This window comes from Chelonia mydas, chromosome 3 (genome assembly GCF_015237465.2).
Source record: "Chelonia mydas isolate rCheMyd1 chromosome 3, rCheMyd1.pri.v2, whole genome shotgun sequence".
NCBI lineage: Eukaryota > Metazoa > Chordata > Testudines > Cheloniidae > Chelonia > Chelonia mydas.
In genome coordinates, this window is record NC_057851.1 from 167,625,242 (window position 1) to 167,649,049 (window position 23,808).

A 23,808-nucleotide genomic window follows, 5' to 3' on the forward strand; every position below is an offset into this window, starting at 1 on the left:
TCCTAAACACTGCTGCTGGGGGTTTCACTTTCCAGAGCTGGGCTACAAAGTATGCTGTAGATGTAGGTCAACACTCCCTAGGTAGTTTCCAAAATTCTTCCACAGTGGTTGTGGGGAACCTCTGCAGTTGAGGGGAGAGCAGAAATGCAAACTTTGGTTCCAGTAAAATATATGCAGTAATGCCTGAATACTTTGACCGTGAGTAACTCCTAAGTGTACCAACATGTCATTTTTTAGGGCCGGATTCTGCCACACAAACTCACATGGAGTAGTACCTTACCCCATAGGTAGCCCCATTTATTTCAGTGGAGCTACTCAATGAATGAAATTATTTCCTCCTTGAAGCAAATGGCAAAACTTCCATTCACTTCAATAGGCCAGGATTTTATCCAGCATATGCGCGCCCCAGTACACTCATACAAATGCCATCGGACTCCCAAGAGCAAATACTATTATTCAGAAAGGAAGAAAATTAACAAAATCCAGCGATCCTACCTTATTAACAACAAGCTGATAGTAAAGTCAATCTCATATTTTGTGATAACCAACCATTCATCTACTATTATTGAGGCAAAATATGAACTACAACTGCTAACTAATCATTTGTAAACAGGTTTTTGCTACAAAGCAGGTTCTGGAAAAAGGAGATATTTACTTAATATAACCCAGAAATTCTATATCGTCTACACAGATTTATTTTTTTAAATATAGCTCTTAGCTCAGTACTTATTTTTCCCCTTATGCTGTCTACAAAAGAAAATCAGTATGAAAACAAAGATTTTAAATGTACATTATTGTACATAAAGGGTTAAATTGTAACATTACAATCTGCCCTGAGTCCTGGGCAGTACACACCACAAAGTCTCAGATAAAGCCAATAGTAAAAGGTTCTTTAGTCATATAAGTAAAAAGAAAACAAGGAAAGAAGTGTGACCACTAAAACGAATATTTTGCTTCAGTTTTTAGTAAGTGTAATGAGGAGTTTAGGGGTAGTGGCAGGGTGGCTAATGGAAATGAGGATATGGAAGTAGAAAGTACCACATTCGAGGTGGAAGTCAAACTCACACAGTTTAATGAGCGCAAATAGGAGGACCTAGATAATCTCCATCCAAGTATATTAAAGGAACTGGCACATGAAATTCCAAGCCCAATAGCAAGGATTTTCAATGAATCCATAAACTCGGGGCCATACCATATGACTGGAGAACTGCTAATACAGTAGCTATTTTTAAGAAAAGGGGAAAAAAAGTGATCCTGGAAACTAAAGGCCCATTAGTTTAAATTAGAAGATCTTGGAACAAATTTGAAAGGGGAAGTCGTTAAGGACACAGAGGTAAACTGTAATTCGGATAAAATACAACAAAAGGTAGATCATGCCAGACCAACCTGATCTCTTTGAGAACATAACTGATTTTTTAAACAAAGGAAATGGTAGATCTAATCTACCCGAATTTCAGTACGACATATGATAAATTTCCACATATTAGTTAAATTGGAGAAGATGGGGATTAATACGAGAATCAAAAGATGGGCAAGGAACTGATTAAATGGGAGGATACTTAGGGAGCTTGGTTTGTTTAGCCTAACCAAACGAAGGTTATAGGGAGATAAGATTGCTCTCTATAAATACCTCAGAGTGATAAACGCCAGGAAAGGAGAGGAGTTATTTAAGTTAAGCGCCAATGTTGGCACAAGAACAAACAGATCTAAACTGGCCATCAACAAGTTTAGGCTTGAAATTAGACAAAGGTTTCGAATCATTATAGGGGAGAAGTGCTGGAACAGCTGTCCAAGGGGAGCAGTTGGGGCAAAACACCTAACTGCTTTCAAGACTGAGCTTGATAAGTTCATGGAGGGGATGGTATGGCAAGGTTGCCTATAATGGAATGAGGCCCATTTTCAACTGCGAGTAACAAATATCTCCAACAGCCAGAGATGGGACACTAGATGGGGAGGGCTCTGAGTCACTACGGAGAATTCTTTCCCAGGTGTCTAGCAGGTGGGACTTGCTGACTTGCTCAGGGGTCTAACTGCTCACCATATTTAGGGTCAGGAAGGAATTTGCCCCCACATCAGATTGGCAGAGACCCTGGGAGTTTTTTGCTTTCCTCTGAAGCATGAGTCACTTGCTGGTTTAAATGAGAATAAATGGTAGCTTCTTTGTCACTTGAAGTCTTTAAATCATGATTTGAGGAGCTAAGTAACTCATGCAGAGGTCACGCGTCTATTACAGGAGTGGGTGGGTGAGGTTTTGAGGCCTGCAATGTGCAGGAGGTCAGGCATAGTGGTCTGGAATGGAAATCTGCTACTAGATCTGGCACTCAGTGTTTCCCCTAAACCTGTTGATGTGATCTACTGTACAACAGAGTCTTGCTAACATGCGCTGATGACTTGAAGACCCACTTGGGGAAGGCTCAATTTTTGGACTTAAATAATCAAAACTTTAAAAATGAAGGATACTGCATAATAAAAAGCACTTTTGTTTACCTTGACACACGTAAACTATGATAACATCTAACAGTATATTAGTAAATATATGGTAATATACATATTTGCAAAAGTACTGAAATCTTAATAATATGAAGCCTCCTGAGAGCACTATATTAAATTCTTACTTAGAAACAGAATAAGGTCACAGAGTTCTGTTACAATTATTTGCTTTTCAAAGAAGCAAAATCAGTACTAAGAAGGTTCATCTGTATAGTAAATAACTTCTCTTATATTTGTTCTCTTTCCTAAGAGCTACTTTTTCTGGCATAAGAATGCATAGAAAAATATTTATTTTTTCAAAATATACTATTGGTAATACGCCAAAAGCTCTCTCTCTCTCTCTCATTTTTAAACACCATAATATATCACAACAGGGTGACAACTAGTAACCTGTCGATGAACTTGACTGCCTGAAGGCACCTGATCTATACAACTCAGGTGTTTTGAAGGTACTTGGCTTCATGCCTTAACCACACGAGAGGTTTACAAATGAACTTCATAATGTATACCCTCATAGTTTATTCCTTAACCAATAGGGCTACTTTAGACTTAGGGAATGTGACATTTTGACTGCTATTGTCTCTCACTCAGCCATCACTTGTTATCAGTAACTTAACTCAAAAGAGTTTTATTATCGGAAAATGGGAGGAGTGACCTCAAACACAAGAGTCAGGCAAATGTAAACAAATCATAAAATTCCAGCTTTGAGAGGCAAGTCTTGCTTCCTTGTTATATCAGTCATAAAGGAGACCCTCAATATCTGACTCTAGAGCACCTGTCTATACAAATACTTCTTCCTGCTGGCAATTTATAATGAACATGGGAAATGATCTGACCAGTCAAATCAGGAACATTCTCTAAAGATAAAAATGACAGTGGCAATTATTTTAACTCTATTTGCATCTGTAGTGAAACCTAGTACTTTAAGGTTAAAAATAAATAAAGAACATATACAGTTCATTAGCAATGAAGTTGGATTCAACAAATGGGATTTCATTTTAATCTCAGTTTGATCTTTCTACTCAATTCATCTGGGGGATTTTCTTCCTGACATTGTATAAACAAAGACAAATATACAAGTAGCAGCTGGAAAATCTTTTTGGCTTGTTACCATGAGCTTTATTAGTCAAATAAGCTTCCTCACTGGTTGTGCTCTAAGTATTTAACCTTTGTATTGGAAGGTAAGCTTAAAAACTGTGGCACTCCTGACTATTTAAAAAAAAAATCCATGGTACAGATACTGAAGGTTTCCCTGAAACCCTGGCAACACAATGGAGGTAAACCAGAAAATTGTAGACACCAGTGAAGAAAGTGCTACAAACTTTTCTCACTGGTGGATAGATATTTTCCTGTCTGTCCCTGTCCTTCACTCATTTCCACAGAGGCAGCACTAAAGCTGAGAATGTTCAAGGGACAAATGAAAGATAGTGTGTGAGATTTTCAAAAGTGCCTACCTGACTAAGGAGGACAATTCAATAGGACATGCGCTCCTAAATTACTTAGGTGGTTTGGAAAAAAACATCTACTGGTTCAAAGTGATTCAACAGAGCTAAAAATGAACTCAAACTTTTTGAAGAACACTTCCAATATCAACAGTAGATGGTTGTAGAATTATAAAACAAAGTAATGGTTAGAACAGGAAGCTATACAGGGGTCGATGAGAAGCATTCTACTGAAGGCTAAAGGCCTTTTTTTCATTTTGAATACTTTCTTCTCCATACAGAGTATACTGTAAAACATGCAACAACATTGTTGTACAGAGAAACAATGGACAACTAATACTGTTTCCCCTGAACAATTAGAATTTGACACTGTGGTTTCATGCTTTTTAGTAGGTTATCTGTGGACATAAGTCTCTAGGTTATGCTAGTTTAGAGTCCCTGTGAATATACCAATTACTAGGTTGTGAGGATGGTGGGCAGCTGTTTCTTAAGTATTACTTGGACAGCTGCACATTAGGAGCCTTTGTGGAAGGAAATGTTGACAATCTGTGTTGGTAGGTGGCTTGAGTGTTCTGTTGTCCTTCATCAGCCAGGAAGGACACAATCTACATCACAGGTAGTAACTCAAATGTTCTTCAGCATATTACAGACCGCTACTTGTGCAAATTGACCAATCTCCATAAAGGAGCAGTCTAGGCTGTTTATTTTGTGATTGCTTACCTCATCCTGGGTCCCAGATAGACCATTCTGTATACATGTGATCTTCTCTGAGAAGAAAGCTGACTACTCTTCAGAATGGTTTGTGTGCTGGATTCGGGGTTAGACTGCAAGCAGTCATTCTGACAAAATGAACAACAAATCAAAAATAGTTTAGGTGCTGTGACTTTGCAGTCCTTTGGCTGATAAAGGGGGGGGAGGGGAGGGAATCTATTTGCTTCTTCCAAGGATGTGGCTCAGGACTGAGGGAATTCATCATGTTGTAAACTAGTTGTGTCACTAGTTGCGTGGTATTCAGAGATTTCAATGTATTCAGCAGAATACAAACTTTTTTGAGATTTTTAAACTTAATCTTGGCCCTTCTAACTTCTGAAAAGGCCCTGACAATGTAAAACAATGCACTGTTGTGTTGTAAAACCTAAAATCAGTAAAACCAGTCCTCAGTAAAATTTGGTCCATGTTAAGGAACCATTTTTCAAGAGTCGTTTATGAAAACAGTGCATTGCCAACTGACACCAACCATTCTGAACAGGACACAATTACTGAATTGTGGTATTTTTAAGATTTGAAATTCTATTCTGTTCTTTATCATTTCTCAGACTGTGCTTATCACTGCAGTTTCAGTGTCTTCCAGTAATACATTAAGTGAAGGGACCGAAACCTATCAAAGGCTGCTTGGTTCTTCAATCTTCTTCATGGGCCAGAAGTGTGAGCAGTGGAGTGTTTTGGAAGGAGTATGGGTATTTTCTTTAGATTTGAAAAATAGTTAATCTGTGTCTTGAGGATCTGATATTCTTTATGGACACATGTTACAAAGAGTCACAGGGAAATTGTGAAATCATGTCTCAGTCCAACAAACATGCTGGTATATCCACCCTCATTTTATTACACCTCAAAATGCTAGTCAACTGGAAAAGTTTGCAAAATCCTCAAATGATACACTGCTCCATTTCTACCTATGGAGAATCTCAATTCTGTATCCATCTATTGAAAGTAAATTTTAGTCCTAGACACAGTTATCAAAATAAGTACTTCATGCGAAAACCAGTACTGTTCATCTACATACATAAAGAACTATTGAATGTAACACATTTACCTCAAACAGTTCATGATCAAGAACAAAAAGTCAATAAATCTGAACAGACTCCAGCAAGTTTAATTATGGATTCAACATATTTCCACTGCACTGGCCAACCTTAGAAAATATTCAGATCCTGAACAAACCAGCTAAAACTGGCAAGATTTAATCCATAAATTTTATCAGCAGCTTGGGCTACATATGAAAAGGTTTTATACTCCCCAGCACACTTCAAAGCATTCAGTTAATTACTCTAATGGTAAAAATGACAGGACATTAGTCGAGAAGAAAAGTAAAAGTACTTCAAATATATTTTTATAAAAGAATTTAAGGTGTTCCCTATTTGCATGGTTTCCCTCACTTCTATTTATAACTGTTCCTTTTCTGCAGTTCTCACTTTCACCAATTCTCAGATTACTAAATTAGCCACAAAACAAACATTTTTAAAACACTTTTCTCACTATTTGCACATTAGCTATGTCACAGAAATATAAAGGAACAGAGTTAACTTGAAAAATCATGTTTCCACATGAAAATTTTGTACCAGTCATCGTTACAATCCCAAAAACTGCAGACCAAGAAAAATTAGCAGGAAAAATCCCCTCTATTTTTAGTTTGTTTCAGGTGTCTGACAGTACTTTATGTATAATCAATGTCACTGTTTGGTTAGTAGTAAGTTAGTTGTGCTTCCTGTCTCATGAACTAGAATAGAATCATAGAATCATAGAATCATAGAATATCAGGGTTGGAAGGGACCCCAGAAGGTCATCTAGTCCAACCCCCTGCTCAAAGCAGGACCAAGTCCCAGTTAAATCATCCCAGCCAGGGCTTTGTCAAGCCTGACCTTAAAAACCTCTAAGGAAGGAGATTCTACCACCTCCCTAGGTAACGCATTCCAGTGTTTCACCACCCTCTTAGTGAAAAAGTTTTTCCTAATATCCAATCTAAACCTCCCCCATTGCAACTTGAGACCATTACTCCTCGTTCTGTCATCTGCTACCATTGAGAACAGTCTAGAGCCATCCTCTTTGGAACCCCCTTTCAGGTAGTCGAAAGCAGCTATCAAATCCCCCCTCATTCTTCTCTTCTGCAGACTAAACAATCCCAGCTCCCTCAGCCTCTCCTCATAAGTCATGTGCTCCTCTAGACCCCTAATCATTTTTGTTGCCCTTCGCTGGACTCTCTCCAATTTATCCACATCCTTCTTGTAGTGTGGGGCCCAAAACTGGACACAGTACTCCAGATGAGGCCTCACCAGTGTCGAATAGAGGGGAACGATCACGTCCCTCGATCTGCTCGCTATGCCCCTACTTATACATCCCAAAATGCCATTGGCCTTCTTGGCAACAAGGGCACACTGCTGATTCATATCCAGCTTCTCGTCCACTGTCACCCCTAGGTCCTTTTCCGCAGAACTGCTGCCTAGCCATTCGGTCCCTAGTCTGTAGCGGTGCATTGGATTCTTCCATCCTAAGTGTAGGACCCTGCACTTATCCTTATTGAACCTCATCAGATTTCTTTTGGCCCAAACCTCCAATTTGTCTAGGTCCCTCTGTATCCTATCCCTCCCCTCCAGCGTATCTACCACTCCTCCCAGTTTAGTATCATCCGCAAATTTGCTGAGAGTGCAATCCACACCATCCTCCAGATCATTTATGAAGATATTGAACAAAAAAGGCCCCAGGACCGACCCCTGGGGCACTCCACTTGACACCGGCTGCCAACTAGACATGGAGCCATTGATCACTACCCGTTGAGCCCGACAATCTAGCCAGCTTTCTACCCACCTTATAGTGCATTCATCCAGCCCATACTTCTTTAACTTGCTGACAAGAATACTGTGGGAGACCGTGTCAAAAGCTTTGCTAAAGTCAAGAAACAATACATCCACTGCTTTCCCTTCATCCACAGAACCAGTAATCTCATCATAGAAGGCGATTAGATTAGTCAGGCATGACCTTCCCTTGGTGAATCCATGCTGACTGTTCCTGATCACTTTCCTCTCATGTAAGTGCTTCAGGATTGATTCTTTGAGGACCTGCTCCATGATTTTTCCAGGGACTGAGGTGAGGCTGACTGGCCTGTAGTTCCCAGGATCCTCCTTCTTCCCTTTTTTAAAGATTGGCACTACATTAGCCTTTTTCCAGTCATCCGGGACTTCCCCCGTTCGCCACGAGTTTTCAAAGATAATGGCCAAGGGCTCTGCAATCACAGCCGCCAATTCCTTCAGCACTCTCGGATGCAACTCGTCCGGCCCCATGGACTTGTGCACGTCCAGCTTTTCTAAATAGTCCCTAACCACCTCTATCTCCACAGAGGGCTGGCCATCTCTTCCCCATTTTGTGATGCCCAGCGCAGCAGTCTGGGAGCTGACCTTGTTAGTGAAAACAGAGGCAAAAAAAGCATTGAGTACATTAGCTTTTTCCACATCCTCTGTCACCAGGTTGCCTCCCTCATTCAGTAAGGGGCCCACACTTTCCTTGGCTTTCTTCTTGTTGCCAACATACCTGAAGAAACCCTTCTTGTTACTCTTGACATCTCTTGCTAGCTGCAGCTCCAGGTGCGATTTGGCCCTCCTGATATCTTTCCTACATGCCCGAGCAATATTTTTATACTCTTCCCTGGTCATATGTCCAACCTTCCACTTCTTGTAAGCTTCTTTTTTATGTTTAAGATCCGCTAGGATTTCACCATTAAGCCAAGCTGGTCGCCTGCCATATTTACTATTCTTTCGACTCATCGGGATGGTTTGTCCCTGTAACCTCAACAGGGATTCCTTGAAATACAGCCAGCTCTCCTGGACTCCCTTCCCCTTCATGTTAGTCCCCCAGGGGATCCTGGCCATCTGTTCCCTGAGGGAGTCGAAGTCTGCTTTCCTGAAGTCCAGGGTCCATATCCTGCTGCTTACCTTTCTTCCCTGCGTCAGGATCCTGAACTCAACCAACTCATGGTCAGTGCCTAGTACATGGTCACATGTACATGCTATTTAAAGCATACTCTATCAGAATCGATTTATTTTGATTAGAAAAGGTTTTAAAACATTTTAAAAAATCATTAAAAAGTGAATAGTATCCTTTTAATGTTGATGCTAGATTTGTCATTAAGTCATATCAAATACAGCATGACCAGAGAAAAAAGGGAACTCTGAAAGCTAATACAAATAATAAAATAATAATAATAACAGAAGTAATGTTATATCCTGACCCTATACAGACATGTAGGGGTCCACCCCAAATCATGCCTATCCGCATGCAGCTCAGGAAACAATGGAGGTTGCATCTGAAATGTTCCTAGGAGAAAGTTGAGGAGGAGTGGGAACAAAGGAGTTTAGATGGAGCCTGGTGACACATGGGAAGGTTGAATGCTGCAGCCCATAAATGGGAGTCTTATATTATTTCCTTTTCCTCTCCCCTACCCTTGGCAACAACAGAGCCCTGTGTACATCATCCATTACTATAAGTGGTGAGCAAACAACACTATTTAAACCTAAACGAGGAACAACAGGTCACACACAAGCTTCATTTGTTTGTGAATAAAGTAAAATTACACCTACGATGAAGAGCTGTAACTACCAAATAAGAATAACACATTTAATAACCGCTTTAGCCACTATGCACATATGCAATCCTTTCATAACAATGCCTAATGCAATAATAGAAACTACCATGTATTTCCTGCTTACCACTTGCTAGTAATCTGGAGAAATAAAATAATTGTAAAATGGTGTACCTAACGTTAAGAATAAATCATCATTTTCATATATATAGAACAAAAATATATACTTAGTCTCCCACTCTCACTCAGCAGTATACAAATTACCCGGCCAAAATGATGTCACAGCAGACAAGTATTTCCATCATTTTTTTATGCTCACCATACACTTGTCTTGGGCCCACCCTTTCACTCCTAGAGTACTCTTTGTTCTTTAGATTAACTGATGAACAGTTCCCCTATAAAATATCAAACCCAGCACTTCTACTGCTAACCAATACAACAGTAGAGCATAGCCAACTTTGCCAATTAGAACAAACACTGAACTTTGGTTAACTTTGGGTAAGGCTGGCAAGTGGTTGACCCAAAGACTAAAGAGTTCACTTGGTTTTTAAATAATTGTTCAGGAACCCAAAGTTATTTTTATATACTGTTCAATTTGCAGTGAATTAAGTTCTATTAGAAAAAAATTAGTCGTGTTAAAATTCAGCTACTAGCCCAACTACACTGCACGGTCTGTTCTGAGTGAAAGAGCGCCTGCAAAAATGACATTCACAAAAATGAAGTAAAAGCTTCTAGTTATCTTTCCTTTTCAAATCGGATCAAATGATTTTGCTCCAGACTCTATTCATACATCTTCAATATAATTCATTTTTAAGTTGCTAAACTGCCCCTTGTAAGACATAATATTTGAATCAAATTTTGAAGGTAGCAATGCTACAGCTATGTTATACAGTTAGGTGTAAAAAGAATAGTAAGTTGACTATACAAATATTTTTGTGGTGCATCCCCACTATTAGATATTCCTCTGATTTCCATATTAAAGAAAATCAATGAAAGAATATTTTTCCTTAAGGGGATATTATCAAACCTTTGAGGTCTTCAACTTGGCCTACTCTGCATTTGTCATTTGACCCAATATGAAAGCTATGACCCCTGGAATCTAAATAATTATTTGCATTTTTTCTTTACAAATGCATAGGTTTATAGAAATTAAGAGAAATGGTATATTACCATTTTACCATTTCTCTTAATATTACGTACAACCTGGGCAGTAGCTAAATGCTATACCCACACAGCCAACACTATTCACAATAGCATTATCTCAGGATGTAATCCTACTGGGAAAGAGGGGATTCTTTGCCCAAAGAAGGCACTATATTGTTTCCTCCTCCCTTGGAATGTCTGGGAACTGATTCTTCTCTGTCCCTGGTACAACCTGAATCTCCACCACAATTTCCCCAGTGTAAGTTTACAAGCCGCTCTCCATTTTCCTCTACTAGCTTTAGAGAATATTTTTAGCATTTCAAAACAAGTGAAAGATAATATACGTGATTCTATTTACACCGTGTTACATCTTTCCCATGCCGATGTTGGCACACAGGGCGAAAACTAGCCTCTTCCATTTCTCTGTCATTTGCTGCCGTTTCCATTTGTCTTTGGTGTTGAAATAGTCTATTCTGCCCTTCTTGCTAAGCATTCTTCTTACAGTTTTTGTTGACATGGCAGTCCGTGTTTGGCATCTAGAGTACATGCCCCACAGATGTCCAGCGCTTCCTTCTGCTTTTGGTAGACTTGAGCTGCTGGTTGGTAACTTCTTAGATCTCTTCACGGGTGACAGAAGCTTTCCAATGCCCAGAATCTTTAAATCGGCATTTATTTTTGTGGTAAATCTACACGATTAAGGATTCCTCTTAGATTCCTCATTGATATTAGAGAAAATCAATGAGAAAATATCTTTCCTTAAGAGGATAAATAACTAGAAGGCATCTAGTTTTCTGTCCAACATTTTAGTAAATCTCCAGCTCTTAACAGTGGAAATAAAATGCCGCCTTCTTTCATGCCAGTGTCCACACTGAACCACTCTGCTATCTGGTTGTTTACCCTTACAGAGCACTTCACATCTCTGTATGTGGCCTTGATGTTGAAGGCTTTCACTGGGATTCTGTAGGACTGAAGAATATTCCACAATGTATATCTATGAAGGCTGTCAAATGACTTTTGAAAGTCAGTGATTCTATACAGAATCTAATCCTCATTGGGGAAGCAAGTTGCTGGTTTCTTGAGGCACAAGATATACAGAGTCTGATCCAAAGTTTCACAGTCAATGGGGATCTCTCCATTGACTTCAATTGGATTTGGATCAGGCCCATAAACATCTGGGTATACTGTTGAGGAGAGAGGGGACTAAAGCTGAAAAGAGAACCAAAGAGCCCTTCCACTTCCTCTCTGGAACCTGGCTGAAGCAAACTATACACAATTTTGAATTATGACTGTGGGAGCCCTTGGTATTTGTGTATGGCTATTAAAAAAGAGTAGAGCAATGAGATTCATTTTCAGTTTACTGTCTATGTGCATGTATTTCAATCCTTCGGTGGTGTCCTTTACCTGCCCAACAATGGCTACAACCTGCTTGGCACACAATATCTTTGATTTTATATTAGAGAGACTTTTCCTGCATTTCTTGTATCCACAGATAATATGCTAGGGTCACAAAATAATTTTTGCTGTGATCAAATGTACTATGCAACTATAGATTTAGCAAATAATTCTTTTCTCTCCTGTCTTCTCAGAGACTTAATTTTTACTTAATTTATGAATAAAAACATATCTTCATAAATGATCATAGCTGTGAAATCATCCTAGAGTAAACAGCAATATTAATTGTACTTTAAAGGGCTCCATATAGAATTTTATATCACCCAAGAACTAATGTATCCAAAGGGAGACAAATCAAGTCTCAAATTTTTAATCTTCAGTTGGTCATTGCTGGGATTCATATGCATTATAATTGGTCTGAGCGCATTTGTACTTTAATCTGAAATAAGCTGATTGAAAATGCAGTATTTACTTTCCTTTTTGTCAATTTTTTTTCTTGACAAAGAATAAAGAAAAGCAGGGACTCAATGACTCAACAGTAGTAACAATTTACGTACTTTACAACAATACATCAATTTAGTCAAATAAAAAAGGGGCCCAACATCAAAGCCAAAGGTTGAAACAGATTAGGTGGAATATAAATGTTTTTCCGCAGTTCTTAGGCACGAATATATCCTTGAATTTATGTTAAAAGATTTTTAAAGGACTGGGTTTGGGTTTTTTAACAGTTGCATAATTTTCTAGTCTCTGTATCTGTAGTAAATAGTTTACTCTTCCAATACAGCACAGCTTGGAAAAGCACAGATGAATAAGATAAAAAACATTAGGCAATACTCGTCTCATAAGCACTTAAAATCAGTTATACTGTAGTACTCATTAGTAGCACAGAAAGCATGTAGGCGAACTACACAGGCTTTTTCTATTTGTGAAATAGGTCAACAAGTTATACTAAAAGTCCAAGTCTCTCCCACCTGCACCCCTCACACTTAAGGGACCCTAGGAAGAAAGTAAGTAAGTTTCATATTCCATAGAAGTATTTTCTCTTCAAATTCAGATTTATTACATCATCTGCTGGGATTCTCTATTTCAGTTCAATCTTTTTTTTTTTTTTTGCTTTTGCTGTCAAGAAATCCCCAGCAATGTCTCAATGACAACCATAACTTCAAGTAGATTTATTTAGCAAGTTGTTGAAGTCACATGGGGTTAACTGTAGATTCCTTTTCTTAGTATTTGGCTGATACCCTGCCAGAGAAACAAAAATTCTGCCAACTTGAGTTTGTGTAAAAGGAAACATGGAGAAAATAAAAGACCACTTGTTATTCAAAACTGCATTTTAATTTTGATAACCTGTAAAAACAAACTACTATTATGTTTCACAAATGCAGAATCATGGGAAGAACTATACAACACTTATTACTGTAACAATTAGTTAGCAAAACCCACAACAAAACACAATTTTCTGCAGTAATGTCTGTAACCTTTTATTTATTTTTAAAATAACTATATAGGTTAAACAATAACTTAAATCTCATTCCTTTGAAAAGAGTTTACGTGCTTGAACTGATTGCAGCTGAGGACATGCCAAGATTAATTTTCTTACTTTAACGTACCATTAGAACCATGGCAAAGTAGGTCAGCAGCCAGAGGTGTTAGATTCTTCCAAAACTTTTCCCCATTCCATATATGTGGCCCACCCTCTACAATAGTTCAAGAGTGCCTACTGAACAGCTCCATTGACACAGATTTTTCTCAGAAGCTCAGATTTTTTTTTTTTGCTTTTTATAATAATGAAACTTTTAAAATATCACTATTGATTTTAGTCTTGTGATTAATGAATTATTTTGTTACAATATGTGTTAACTACTTATGCTAAACAATCTGTTCCACCTTGTATTTAGCTGTGCCACCCTGAGTACTTTTCCCACACCTGAAGAAGAGATCTCTGTAGCTCCAGTTGTCAAACAGAAATTGATCCACTAAAAGATATTACCCTCACCCACCTTGTCTCTCTTTTATTTTGTTATAGTCATTTGCCTGGCATGCTTTTATTCCCTTCTATTTTTCTGCCCTTTCCTGTGTATACTGTTGTGAAGGAAGATTATGTGACTAAATGTCTCTGGTCCAGCAAAGCACTTAATCAAATGTCAACTTTAAGCACAGGAGTAGACTACTAATTTCACTGGACTACTCCTGTGCTTAAAGTTAAGCTTGTCCTTGAGTGCTTTGCTGGACTGTGACTTAATTGTGTAAACTAAATACAGCAAGTTACAACATCTAAGAGGAAAACCTATATTCAAGATTAAAGCAAATATTTCCAGAAGATTTTAATTTATCCTATCATTTCCAATAAGCCTTTCTCCTATTGCACTGACATTTAGTATATATTTCTCTTAGAAGTCAGAAAATCATGCCCACTTTAGATGAGCAGTGCAAGCATCTCTCCCATATACAAATCAACAGAAAGTAAACATTTCACTGTCTGCTCAACCACTGCCGCTATGCAAATCAATTTAAAAGCACAGTTCAGTTTTTATGTTTGTTGTATGGAGAGTTGTTCAAATTTCTTCTATAAGTCTATTTCTAAAAGAAATAAGCCTGGATGTCAGTGATAACATTAATAAAGGAAAAGCTGCTCGTGACAAATGAGAAATATATACTAACAGTTAGTGCAGTAAAAGAAAGGCTTGGTGGGGGCGAAGAATAAATTGAAATCTTCTGGAAATATATTCACCCTCATTACCAACTCTTTGCAAACAGGACCGCTCAGAGAAAGACGATACCCAGAAATGAGCATGCCAATGGCTGCCACTAGCTTCCAAAAATTGTGTTTTCAGATACATTTGAGAGTTATGTGTAGATCTGATCACTTGTTCAAACACTTGCTACTATACTCAAAAGATAACACTTAAGAGTAGCATATTTTTACTAGCTTTGTTTTGATAGTCTAAGTGTATTTGTCACTTTGTTCCATCTCAAATGAACTACTCATCCTTGGCCCATCAAAGGAAATATTTATACTATTGTCTAAGAAGGTTTTGCACCAAACAAAAATACATACAAACGTGCTCTCACAATAAGGATTTAGCATGGAAAAACATAATACAAATGTAAAAAATCCACATTTTACAACTGGATATACATGATTTTTATATTATGTATCTACATCTATATATTTTCTCTGTACTTACATCAGGTTATAGGTTTTGGAAGCCCAAACTGCACTCAAGATGATAGTTGCTGTTGTAGTAAAATAACAAATGAGCCCTGCGAGCTTCCTTAGCAAGAACTGAATATTTCTAATATTTTGCAATATTCTGATTCCAAATAAAAAAATAATTCCAGCCAACTACAACTTAAACCAATCATGTGGACCAGATAATATAAGAAAAACAAAAATGGAGGATGTATACATTTTAACACAGAGATTCAGGGACAGACTTTAAATTAACAATAGTAACTCACAACAGTTGTATTAATGTAAGACTGGCTTTAACAAGTCTATTTCCCTTCATATCACGCTGAACATTTATCCCAACAGAAATTTCTGTTGGTTGTTGATAAAATCCCCCTATCTCGTAGCATTGGCAGTTGCAATCAGGCAGGTTTTTGGCATCAAGTTTCCTGTTGGTACCACAACATGATAAAAAAGAGCAAAAAGAAAAAGGCTGTAAGGTAGGGACAGCCACATGGTTACACAGCTCTGTAGCAATCTACATTGGCCACTTCTCAAAAGGGTACTAGGGTTTGGAGGTGAGAAAGTCAGTTAAATGCTGTACCAGTCAGATACAGGACAAAATAGTTAAGTCAACATAAGCAACTGCACATAAGAAAAAAATCAGAGAATCTACTTTTTTTAAAAAACGAACAAATAAAATAAATAAAATAAATAAATAAATAAGGAATATTATTTATTGTAATAAGCAATTACAATAGCTGAGACTGATGTTACTGATGTTATTGCATGTGAGTGATAATGCTACCTAAGCAATACAAGCTGGCTATGGAGGTTAAGTTTCTCTAAATACAAAGAAAAAAAAATGAACCACTTGTTAATGAAGATTCATAATAATTTCCTTTTAAAAATAATGAAGAGTGTTTATGAAAATAACAAAAATTAGTATTTAGAGAGACCTGACGGTTCCTTTAGATAAATAAGAGCCATGGCATAGGCTGGTCTGAATTAAAAAGTCCATGTACGTTATGGATACTCAAAACTTCTGAAAACTGGGCCACGGTCCCTCCTCCAACAAGCTTACAATTCAAGTGCCCAGTCCTGCAAACCCTTACTCACCAAGCTTAGATGTAACAAAATAAGTGGTTTACAACAACGGTTTACAGGGATGGTAACACAATGGTTACAATGAGATTATCTGCTTTGTCAGGGCATCTTGGAGGCTCCATGGTTTTTAAAAGTAATTTAATTTGTTGTTCAGAAGTGATAGCTGTTAATCATTATTGTGATGATATCTTTCCCCTTACATGTATGGAATTGGGGTGAACAGAGCAATGAAGACAGGAGAGAAGATACAGGGAATTTGGGAAGGTGAATGGTGGGGCTGAGGATAGTTGAAGAAAAATGCCTGGAGAAGGATAGAGAAATACAGGTGATATAGTGTGACAAAGTAGATATTTTGGAATGGCAGCTGTGAGTTAATGAAGTGAAAACCAACTAGTGAGACAAATCCGTTCACTGCAAGTCAGCACAATTAATACAGTTAGAACATCACTCAGTACAAGATAGCTGGTCCATGGCTGGGCTCCTAGGCGCTATGATAATAATTACAGCATACATATTTAATATACCTATAATATTTTAAAAACTATGTTTGGGGAACAAATTGATTACATCTCTTTATGGTGAAGTTATTCAACATCAGAAAAAATATTTGACTGATCAGAAAGCCCATTAAGAGGAAATTCATTCTATATACAAACCATCAACAAGGCACAACTGAAGGTGATTCTATTTAAACTTCAAGTAAACATCAGTCAAGGTAAGCTTTGACTTGTCCTAGCCATAAACAATTACATTACAGTATTAACTATAATACATTACTATTCATGCTAGTATTTCTACAAGAACTAGAACAAATACGTATTTCAATACACAAGATAATATTTCAATAATACCGTCATGTTGCTTAAAATAGTTTATCAAATATTGGCTCAGACACACACGACAGGCTAATTAATCTCTGAATAGCTTTTGATAGGACTCTTAGGAGTGAAACTCCTTTTAGACTGTTAACTGGAAAGAACCATATCTCTTGTATCAAGCTTGTAGTTCACTCCTAAATTATTAATGTTCAATATACCTACAAAATACTCTGTGCTAGTCTAATTTAGTTTCAAAACAGCTAGCTATTTCTTGCTTACAGTCATTAGTTGGATAAGTACAGTTCAGAACATAGTTAACTTCTGGAATATTAAATTATGTAAGTATACTACAGCTGTAGCTCAAACCACATAGCATACATCTATATTACAGGGTTTTGTTTGAGTTTTTTAAAAACCTGAGTTAACTGAGGCCGCAAACCTGCAACAAATGTTTGTGGAGCATCCAAGCTAATAGCGTGCAAGCCTGATAGTTAATCTGTGTCAACTGGAAATTAGTTATCTCAAGTTGAAAAGAGCAACCTTTAGCAGACATACCCTTAATGTGAAATAGCCCATCTCTCACACACACTTCATAAAACGCAATTAATCAAGCTATAGTGGAAGGGCTCCACCCCCATCCTCCAGGCAGGCTGCAAACCTGCAAAGTAGGCTCTGTGCCGTCACTAATCCTGAAGACCCTTAGCACCCTCTTAGTAAAGGTTTGGATTCACATATGTACAGATCTTGGAGCTATTTTCCCAGGCCCACCTACAAGTACCTCTCTATTTAGGTTCTTATGCCCTACCTAGCACTTTTCGGACTCAGCCTTCCTCCTCCCGCTCTGGCTTGCAGCTTCCCACCCTGGTTCCCAGTCCCTGTCTCCTTGCCCCACCAGTCCAATAACTGTCAGTCCCTGTTTTTCTCTCTCTCTCCTACGCCCCTCCACTGCCACATGACTCCAGTCTCACTTGCATCTCCCTCCCGCACACCCCTGGCTCTTTGTTGCAAACCACTACTTCTCCCCATCCCAGAGCAGCATTCCTCTCCTCTGTACTTGAGTCAGGCACCCTCTCTTCCTCTACACTCTCTCCAAGCTTACTATACTTTATGTTCAAAATCAAAATGTAGTAGAGCAATACTTGGACAAAGGTAAAGCAGAAACAAGGACTAGCTGTTCTCTGAATTAAACCACACTTTCAAAAATAAAATGGCACATGTGATTTTCTTTTATGGCGTTTTCCAACCCTTCAAGCTGTTAGAATATGCACTTTGATAGAAAGATCCAATCACCAGATTTCACACGATGTAATAATGCCAACATTTTAAAAATATTAAATTCTTAGCAAGATTTCTGTATTATTAATTAAACTTTCTCCACAGAATGCATTTACTTTAATGATTTTTATTACTCATGACTCTGCTTTGAAACCTGCCCTTAAGAGTAGAGGGCTAGATTCTCACCACCACTCCAAAGTCAATGGAGGAACACTGATTTATACCCATGGAGAATTCAGCCAAGAATATTCGGCACTAAGCACTTCATGAATAACGTTCCATTGAGGAGGGCATGGATACAAGCATCATTCAAATTTGGATCACTTTAACAGCTAAGAATTTTTTTTTTGAAGTGTTTTCATTTTATAGTTAAAATGTCACCTCCAGATTACCTCCCTTGTTAATCAAAAACATTCTGTACATTCCATCATGCTAAAAAGTAATCAGTATGTTAGACATATCTAGCTCTAAAACAACTTCTTTCAAAAATCTTAAAAAGTGAGATGATAAGTTGTGAATCAATGTGTTCTCTTCCAAATAAAACATCTGGAGAAAAAAAAACAAGTACTTTTAATAGAACTGTAGATAGGCAATCAAATGTCCTAGGTTAGCAGGGAGTGGAAAGTATATGTATTAAAGGGAGACCGAGATTTGTCCTTGCAGCATTTAATCCTATTCCTATTGCGCAATTCATTTCAGCACGGTCAGAGCGACCTTAACTCTACTCCCACTAGATGGAAAATTCCACTTTAGCTAACTGAAACTGTTCAAAAGCCTAATTAGAAATCTTCCAAGCAAGTACAGTATTGCTAAGGGAGCTGCCTGTTTGCTTGCAAACACACCAAGTACTCAGTTCATTCTCTCAGATCAATAAATGAATGCCACTTTATTGTGTGTAGGGATAAAGGTCAGCTACGTTATACTGTTCATTCATTCCCTCTTTCTCTTGTTGCATATATAGTATCTATACTCTATAAAATATGATGTGAGAGCTCTACAGGACTTGAAATCATATAAAACTATACGATGTGTAAAATATAGCAATTATATTTTATAATTATATTCGATTGCAAAGTAATTATATACACACACATTCATATATATAGATGAATATATCTACACTGGGAGATTCAAAGGATGACTAACGTATGCTGGCTTAGTATACTGTTGATTAACATCCTTTGATACTATACTTTCTCTTTGATCCTCACTTAGAATTACTTCACAACAATCTGCACTGGCACCTGCAATCTTAATAGGAATCAGAAATGTTCAGGAAAGAGGTACTTTTACTTTGGCTCATTTGCCCTTGTGCAAGGGGAAAATGTAAAGGAAGAAATTAAAGTATCCTTCCCATGGTGATTCACCACTGTAAATCACAGATAATGCACACAGAGGTTGAAAGGAACTCATTATCCACAGAAGTGTTTATGTACATTTAAAAAAAAATTATATAATGATACGCAATCAAGAATTTCAGGTTGAACACAAAGTGATTGTTAAAAAAGGCTGCAGTGTTTTCAGTATAGCTCCAGACGGCTGTAAAAAGTCAGCACTTTGCTAAGTATCAGACAGGAAATTTACCTCTCAAAGTGTAACCAAACTTGCTTTCTGAAAGATGTAACAAGTTTTCTCTAGTCTTAGACCAATTTGTTAAAAGTGTAATTAATTTATTGCCCATGTTCAACAGAAAGAAAATCTTAAAAACAAATCTCTTTGCCTTCTTCACTACTGGTATTACAGACATCCTTGCAGTCAATAGGAGTTAAGGAAGGCAAGTCCCTGGTGATACAGATCTCTTAATGTCTTGAGTTTTCTCTTCAAATATATTTTATTTGTTCCATAACATCCCTGTGAAAAGTCATAATGCTGACAGGTCCAAAAAAATGTTCACAGCAGTTGTTAAGGAGGACAGCAGTGCTGAAGCTTTATGTTGCTTACATGTGTTTCTTGCTAAGAGTAACCAATCAGAATGCAGACTGAACATGAAAAACAGAATAAGTAAGCTGAAAAAATAGCATAAATGAATGTTTGACAGGCTCTGTTTTCTACTCTAGACAACATATAAAACTCCAGTGAAGTAGCATATGGTATGAAGTAGGGTGACCAGATAGCAACTGTGAAAAGAAAAGGACGGGGGTGGGGGGATAATAGGCACCTATATAAGAAAAAGTCCTAAAAAACTGGACTGTCCCTTTAAAAACGGGACATCTGGTCACCCTAGTATGAAGGCAGAATATAGCTTAAATGACCTAACTAATAAATGCACCTCTAGATGGATCAAAAGATAAATGTTTGAGATTCACGAATGGTAGAAATATTTTAGATAAACTTCTGTTATTTCAGTTCTTGTTTTTGGAAACAGTATATGGTAAATTGAATTTATTCCTACAAGCACTGAGCAACGCTGTGGGATACAAGACACTATGCTTTAATGTCATATCTGCTGAGAGATAAACAGGTAGAGCTACTATTGTTTTCCACTATAAACAGCAGCTTAAATAATGATCACAAGACTTGGGGCAGAAACATGTTTAGCTTCTTTTACTGCTCGAATAGATTTAATAATGAACTTTCCAATCTTAAGGAGTAATATTTTGGACTGTAAAATCTATCTTACCACAGTTGGCAGGGCATTTAAGCCCTCCTCTGTACTTAAGAACTATTCCCATTTCTTTCCCAACCTCCAGTCCTGTTTTCTTTCACCATATTACCCAAGAGCAAAAAAATTATTTGAAAACCATAATTCTCTCTCCACATGGAAGCAATTAATTTTTTTTTAGCATTATGTTTCCCACACCATGCACAGTGGATTAAATATACAACTCCCATCATTTTTTATGGGAAATGAACATCTAAATCCATTCTGCAGGAGTTGAAAACATTCTTCTTAAAGTTCAGCAGCATAAGATTTACCCTCCCGATCACAACATAGTCAATCAAGTTCATCCATCAATTCTAGCGTACAGTTTCTGGTAGTGACCATACCATACATCATGCTTCAGATGAAAGTTAAAAAACCCCACAATGCAGCTCACCAATTAATTGTCAATGCTGTACATGAGGGAAAAGTGTCTCTGATAGCTGCAGTGACTGGCATGAGATTTGTTTACCCTAGTCTTTTTCTTAACCCAGTGAAAATAAAATAGGTATTAATATGTAATCAAGAACTTTGATCTAATATAGTATTAGAGTAACAAAGATCAGGTGTGTGAGAGAATAGCTTTTATTGGACCAACTTCTGTTGGTGAAAGACAAGCTTGTGAGCTACACAGAGCTCTTCTTCAGCTGTGTAGCTCACAAGCTTGTCTCTTTCACCAACAGAAGTTAGTCCAATAAAAGATATTGCCTCATACACCTTGTCTCTCTAATATCCTGGGACAAAACATGGCTATAACAACACTGCAAACAACTATTAAAGTAACAGTTATTTTCATGAGTTATTTCAACTAAATGGTAACTCACACATTTACAAAGCATTTTGAATAAATCTGAAAAGTCTATAAAAAACCCATGATTCTTTTCACATGAAAAAAAAATCACCAGGGAATGTTTTCTAGTAAGCATACAAAATTCTTTTGAAATATGTACCTCACCTCATAATAAAAGGAACAAAAGGTGCCATGCTGAGAGCTGAATAAGTGCCATCCATTGGAGAAGGATACAGCTTGCCCAGGATCAAAAGCAAAAGAAACAAACTTGGATGGAGCTTCAACTCACCAGTTTCACTAAATGAAAAATGAAAAGAGGTATCTGGTTAAACACATTATCTTTAAACATGTCTGCTAACACCAATAATTGCCCCTGGTATATCAGTAAATGTTGCAAAGTAGAAATTTAAGTAAATTACACATCCTTCTACTATTCCTCTTAAAAACAAACAAACAAAAATTTTCAATCTTTAAATATAGGGCCCTACACATGATAGGAGTTATTTCATTTCAAATGCATGCATGAGACACCCAGATAACTCAGTGAATCAATCAAATCCCTTTCTATATATACCAACTCTAGGAAAATAAGATGAAGTCCAAGAAAGAAACAGAAGAGGTTGGCAAAAGAGCTGGTGCATTACATTACATACTTATTGTCTAACACAGGGGTGGCCAACCTGTGACTCCGGAGCCGCATGCGGCTCTTCAGAAGTTAATATGCAGCTCCTTGCATAGGTGCTGATTCCGGGGCTGGAGCTACAGGTGCCAACTTTCCACTGCTCAACCCCAGGCCCCGCCTCCACTCCACCCCTTACCCCAAGGCCCCCACCCCTTCCTGCCCCCTTCCCATAGCCTGCTGCACACTTGCTCCACCCCCCTCATCCCAGAGCCTCCTGTACACTGCAAAACAGCTGGCAGGAGGCATGGGGAGGGAGGAGGAGGCGCTGCTGATTGGCAGGGCTGCCGGCAGGCAGGAGGTGCTGGGAGTGGCGGGGGAGCTGATGGGGGCTACCGACGTATTACTGTGGCTCTTTGGCAATGTACATTGGTAAATTCTGGCTCCTTCTCAGGCTCCGGTTGGCCACCCCTGGTCTAACATGACTTAAACTGAACAGGTAACAGTTCCCAATGAACTGGGAAATTGAGAAAGTTCGATCAATACAATATGAAAGCATGAGAACAAAATAAACCTATCTTCAGATAGGCAGGAAAACTAGCATGTGCTGTCATGCAGATTTTACTTTGGAATGGATTAAGTTACCCATGCTGGTGTCTATATAGCCCAAGTTAAAAACTAAAGACAACTATAAAGCATATTTTGATATTAAATCTGACAGGCAAAACAACTAACATGCCAAGCTATTACATGCAAAAGACCAGTTAGATTGTTCAGTGGAAAGGCTTTAAGGCAGGCGTAATCAGTTTTTTTACCAATTTAATCATACTGATGTAGAAACTGATACAACTAAATTGGTGCAATCAACTAGTACAGATTCCGTTATAATGATGTCATGTGCTCATATTGGCTTAGTTTATTTCAATACATTTAAGGATTTACAAATTTAAAAACCAGATTTGTGGGCATTGGCAGCATGGCAGATGGAGGAAGGTGTGTATCTAAGAGCAGAGGGGGAGGAAAGCAGGAGCTGAGGCAATAGGCTCCAGGGGGTTGAGAGCAAGACCAAGGCCACCGGAGTGGAACACATTCCCCTCCAGAACATGGAACTGAACCTAGGAGTCTCTACATTTTTCTGCTGTCAGCAAATAGCTGTTAAACCCACTGGCAAAGTATGTGTTAGACTTACTTCTAGTGGCTGGTCTTCATAAATGATAATAGCCTACAAATACTACAAGTTACTCTGTTAGTTCAAATGGTCGAGGTCTGTGGTACAGATCTAAAGGTCCAAATCTAGCTCATGATCCAAGCTGAGGTCAATATTGTTCCACATGACAGAAATTCTGTTTCTTCAGGTTTTTTTAATTAGAAAATTACATGCAAAAAACACATTAAAAAGCATTATTAAATGTTCCAAATTCAAATAATTAAAAGTTAGGAAATGCCAGAACTAAAGTTGCACATGCAAACTTAATTTGTCTGCATATGCACTAGGATTAGGCTTGGAAGAATTCAAGTGTTTTGTTTTTTAAAGCATTTTGTTCCTCTTTTTATCTATTTAAATTTTCA

General features: G+C 37.9%; 1 protein-coding gene across 13 annotated transcripts in view; it reads right to left on the reverse strand.

Annotated features, from left to right (window-relative positions):
• The window catches only part of THADA (THADA armadillo repeat containing), a 299,475-nt gene that overhangs the window by 157,192 nt on the left and 118,475 nt on the right, over positions 1-23,808 (reverse strand). For 11 of the 13 annotated variants that reach the window (XM_037895818.2, XM_037895817.2, XM_037895819.2 and 8 more), the window contains one exon: positions 21,786-21,917. In XM_037895818.2, coding sequence (XP_037751746.1) covers positions 21,786-21,917 — 132 coding nt within the window. Of the gene's footprint in view, positions 1-15,014; positions 15,439-19,713; positions 20,169-21,785; positions 21,918-23,808 lie in introns of those variants that run through there. The other 2 variants (XM_043543764.1, XM_037895825.2) reach the window with 2 other exon arrangements.